The 3,931-nt window shown below is 36.9% G+C and overlaps 1 protein-coding gene across 2 annotated transcripts in view; it reads left to right on the forward strand.

The window, feature by feature from the left end:
• Window positions 1-1,770: 1,770 nt before the first annotated feature.
• LOC107678628 (T-cell leukemia homeobox protein 3-like) overlaps window positions 1,771-3,931 on the forward strand; it is a 10,367-nt gene continuing 8,206 nt past the window's right edge. For both annotated transcript variants that reach the window (XM_016473974.1, XM_016473973.1), the window contains exon 1: window positions 1,771-2,452. In XM_016473974.1, coding sequence (XP_016329460.1) covers window positions 1,972-2,452 — 481 coding nt within the window. In that variant the 5' untranslated portion in view covers window positions 1,771-1,971. The remainder of the gene's footprint in view (window positions 2,453-3,931) is intronic.

The raw sequence follows: 3,931 nt of genomic DNA on the forward strand, positions 1-3,931 counted from the left end.
TGTTGTTGTTGCACAACACGACCTCGTGCAGCTAAAAAGCCACGACTCCGGGTTGCTTTATTCGATATCATTGAGAACCAACAACATGTTTTCCTGCTATTGAGACACACAAGAGCGCTTATTATTGATACACCTTTGTATTCAGAAAATTGATTTTTATGCTTCCCTCTAGCCACTTTGTGCTGCGGAGAAATATTTTTATTCATGCGAAAGCTGAAATAAGTAGCCTACGTAATAAAACGATGATATATGAAATTCGTTTTCCTTGCTTTCAGGTTTTATTATGCGCCATTTTTAATTTTTATTGAATTGAAAGCGGAGAATCTTCCACTGTAGCTTCGGGCGAAAAAAGGGTAAATTATTTGCGCCAATCAAACTGGCTTCTGCATCACTAAAGGCAACTGATGCCTCTCTTGCTTCACCCTTTATTTTACGCAGCCAAAGGCTAGTGCACTTCAATGAAATTCAGTTTCATTTGATTAAGCAAACGCATTGCCATGTGTAAAGCTGCATGTTTCTGTATCCTTGACAAACCCTGAAGAGCTTTTTTTCTGAATTGATCTAAACATTTTGGCCTTTATTCCTTGGGATAATTAACAGCATCAACCCTGTGGTTTACAAGCTATTTTGATGTGTTATCTTTCACAACATTAAAGAAATTAAGCCTGCTTTTAATTATTATTATAACCCAATGTCGATAGCATTCCTGCTCAAATTCAGAGTATTTTAACTTGACAATCCACTTTATTACAAGAGTATTAAATATCCCATATCATATAAAAGTTTGGATGTAAAAAAAAAAAAGTATTATTATTATTATTATTATTATTATTGAGTACAAAGAGTGGCGTAAGCATGAAGTAAAACAATAAAATAACTTGCACCTTTAAAAACGTAAACTGTATAATATAAAAATAATGAATTTAGAAAATAACACAAAAAATATAAATATTAAATAGATATCATGATTATCAATACGTTTTCTTAGTCAATATTACTTTTCATAAAAAGGTCAAAATGTGATATTGTATGTGATAAAATTGACCTTGGCTCACAAGTCATGACAGTGTTTTTCCTGTCACATGACAACAAATAGCTTCCTGCAAGCTGGTTAAATTTGCCAAACAAATTTTTTCTTTTCTCCAAAATATTAATGTTTTTAAAACACGAAAAAAAAACTTCACTGCTTATTCTTAAAATAATAATAATAATAAAATATTATTTTATTTCAAATTACTTATGTCACATCTACTTAAATTTTATGTATCTAATAAACATTTTATTTTTTAACGTGAACGACAACACAACAGCCCTGGTGAAAAACAGAAGCGGCTTCTTTAAGAGAGGGGTGCGGGCGCGAGGCATTGTCTCTACTGAAGTGCGCAAGAGCCAATGGAGAGGCGCGTGACAGAGTTTGAGCAGAAGGGGTTTGTCTCACCTGCTCGAAATCACTTCAAGAGAAGCGTGAACAGGACGTTTTCAGCTCACGACAATTAATATGCACGTATCGGACAGTTAACACTTCACTTTAGATAACAGTGATGAGCTCAAGTCTGGACCGTGCGCCTTTCTGAGGTACGGCACCCCTCCAGAAACGCGTCCGGTTTGTTTGCTACAACTTGGCAACTCATCGTCACTTCGGGATTTAACAGTGAGCGCGGAGCCCTTTCTACTGTCGAGTTGCTTTTTAGGCATCATCATGGAACTGAAAAAGAGCCAGACGCAATGCAAGAAAGTGTTGGATAATGCTGAATTAATCGTTAAGGAATCAATGTGATTTCTGTTCTTCACTGTTTTTGTACATCAGATGGCAGCGATATAAAATTGCGTGGGCTCTGAGCACTTCAAGGAAGAATATTTGTTTGTTAAAAATTCATTCTGTACCTTTGGGAATAAATCGTGTTGCGTTGAAGTTTTAGGAATTAAACATCACAACCTTCCAAGCTGTGCGCAACAGAAAGAACCGCGACGATGGAGCACACGGGGATCGAAGAGGTGAACCAGACGCACCAGCAGCACGAACCCATCAGCTTTGGAATAGATCAGATTCTCAATGGCTCGGACCAGCCGAGTAGTTGCATGCTGCCGAACAGAACCGGCGACCCGGACTACGCGCTCGCGCCGAACGTCTATGCCAACGGCTACAACAGCGTGTACAATCCGGCCTGTTCGATGGCGGCGGGACTGGCAAGTTCCTACAACGTAAACATGAACATGAATGTGAGCATGAATATGAACGTTAACGTGAACTCAGGGAACGCAGGTGGTGTCATCCGCGTCCCGGCCCACAGACCCATGCCACCCGCACCTCACCCGCCGACTTCTGCCCATCCACCGGGCATCGCGGCGGGGATACCCACCATGCCCACGGTACCCAGCATGGGTTGCCCCGCCAGCTTCACGTTCCCCTGGATGGAGAGCAGCAGAAGATTTGCCAAAGATCGGCTGACCGGTAAGACTTGAAGATATTTACAGCACTGCCAAAAGTAGACTAGTCTTGCTTATGTTAGGAAAAAAGAGTATGATTATGACCAACATCAACAAAAACGGACGATTCATTTGTTGCTGACTTTTAAGGCCAATGTTATCTGCTAACAATGAAAAAATTGCTTTATTAGCTCGGAACGTTTTTTACGTAGCCTAAAGATGTTTTTAAATTGCAGATTAAATGTAAATGGCAGATGTCGCAGTGATTTTCTTATAGGCTAAATTAAGACGATAAATAAAAAAAATAAAAAAATTGCAGACGTTGTAAAAGCAGCAGTCCAATTAATAGAAACAAACAAAAAAAAAAATAGGCCTATATATATATATATATATATAAAATAAACTGTTACGGTATGTTTTGTACTGAAATTACTTGCACTGTTACTTTTAAAATAGAAAAAAATACGTCTCAAGATTACAAGAATAAATGTTACATTATTATTGTAAGCTATAAAGAATTTTAAAACTAAAACCTCTTATTTTCCAGGCCCCCATATCTACTAAAATATTTTTTGACTCAGTGCCGTATTTTAAAGAAATAGTATTTTAATTAATGTACAACGGTCTTTTGCATTTACATTTATTTATTTAGTAGAAGCTTTTATTCAAAGCAACTTAAAACTAAGGAATACAACAAGCGATTCATTTTACGTAATATTCAGTAATATATAATAATTTTGTATATGTAGAAATATATTTAATAGGCCCATATAATTTAAGATTATTTTAGAATATTTTTTGTTGTTTTTAGAGCCAAATGGATTTTAATCTAAAATTATTATTATTGATTTTTTTTAGTCTAGAGGATTATTTTTTTTATTGCCATTATTAGGTGTTTATATTTAAGTTAACGTTTTTCCTTTTTCTCTGCTAAAACACATCTGATGTCTAAAATCTATGCATTGTGCTTGAATTAATATCGGAAATCCTTTAAACACTCCACTAGCTTTACCCCTCGACACATCTGAAAATTGAGGAGTAACACTAGACAATCTTTTAAACAAGCACAATAATTCATTTTATTTGAGAGGCCATGATGTTGCACTGAACTCAGGCGCACAGTAGAAGCAACATCATCTCGGCCCGTGGATATTATACGTGTGTATTGCTCATAAAAACACAGTGGCTTTCAAAATCACAGTTTCTTGTGGAATGGTTTTATGACACCAAGTCACGTCTTTATTCTTGAGCTACTGTCTCTCTGGGCCTTTAGGACAAATTAATCATGATACAGTGGTTGCAGGGAGCTAAATGTTGCCACAGCCAGTAGTAATGCGTAATGGCATGTTGACAAATCGTTTTAAGCTACGCAAACTAATACCAATAGAGATCCAACAGAGGACGATTTTGGATAACATTTCCAAGTGGGACACACACACACACACACACACACACACACACACACACACACACACACACACACACAAAAAGTGTTTCTGAAAAA

This window comes from Sinocyclocheilus anshuiensis, unplaced genomic scaffold (assembly GCF_001515605.1).
Source record: "Sinocyclocheilus anshuiensis isolate Anshui unplaced genomic scaffold, SAMN03320099.WGS_v1.1 scaffold877, whole genome shotgun sequence".
In the NCBI taxonomy this organism is placed as follows: Eukaryota; Metazoa; Chordata; class Actinopteri; order Cypriniformes; family Cyprinidae; genus Sinocyclocheilus; species Sinocyclocheilus anshuiensis.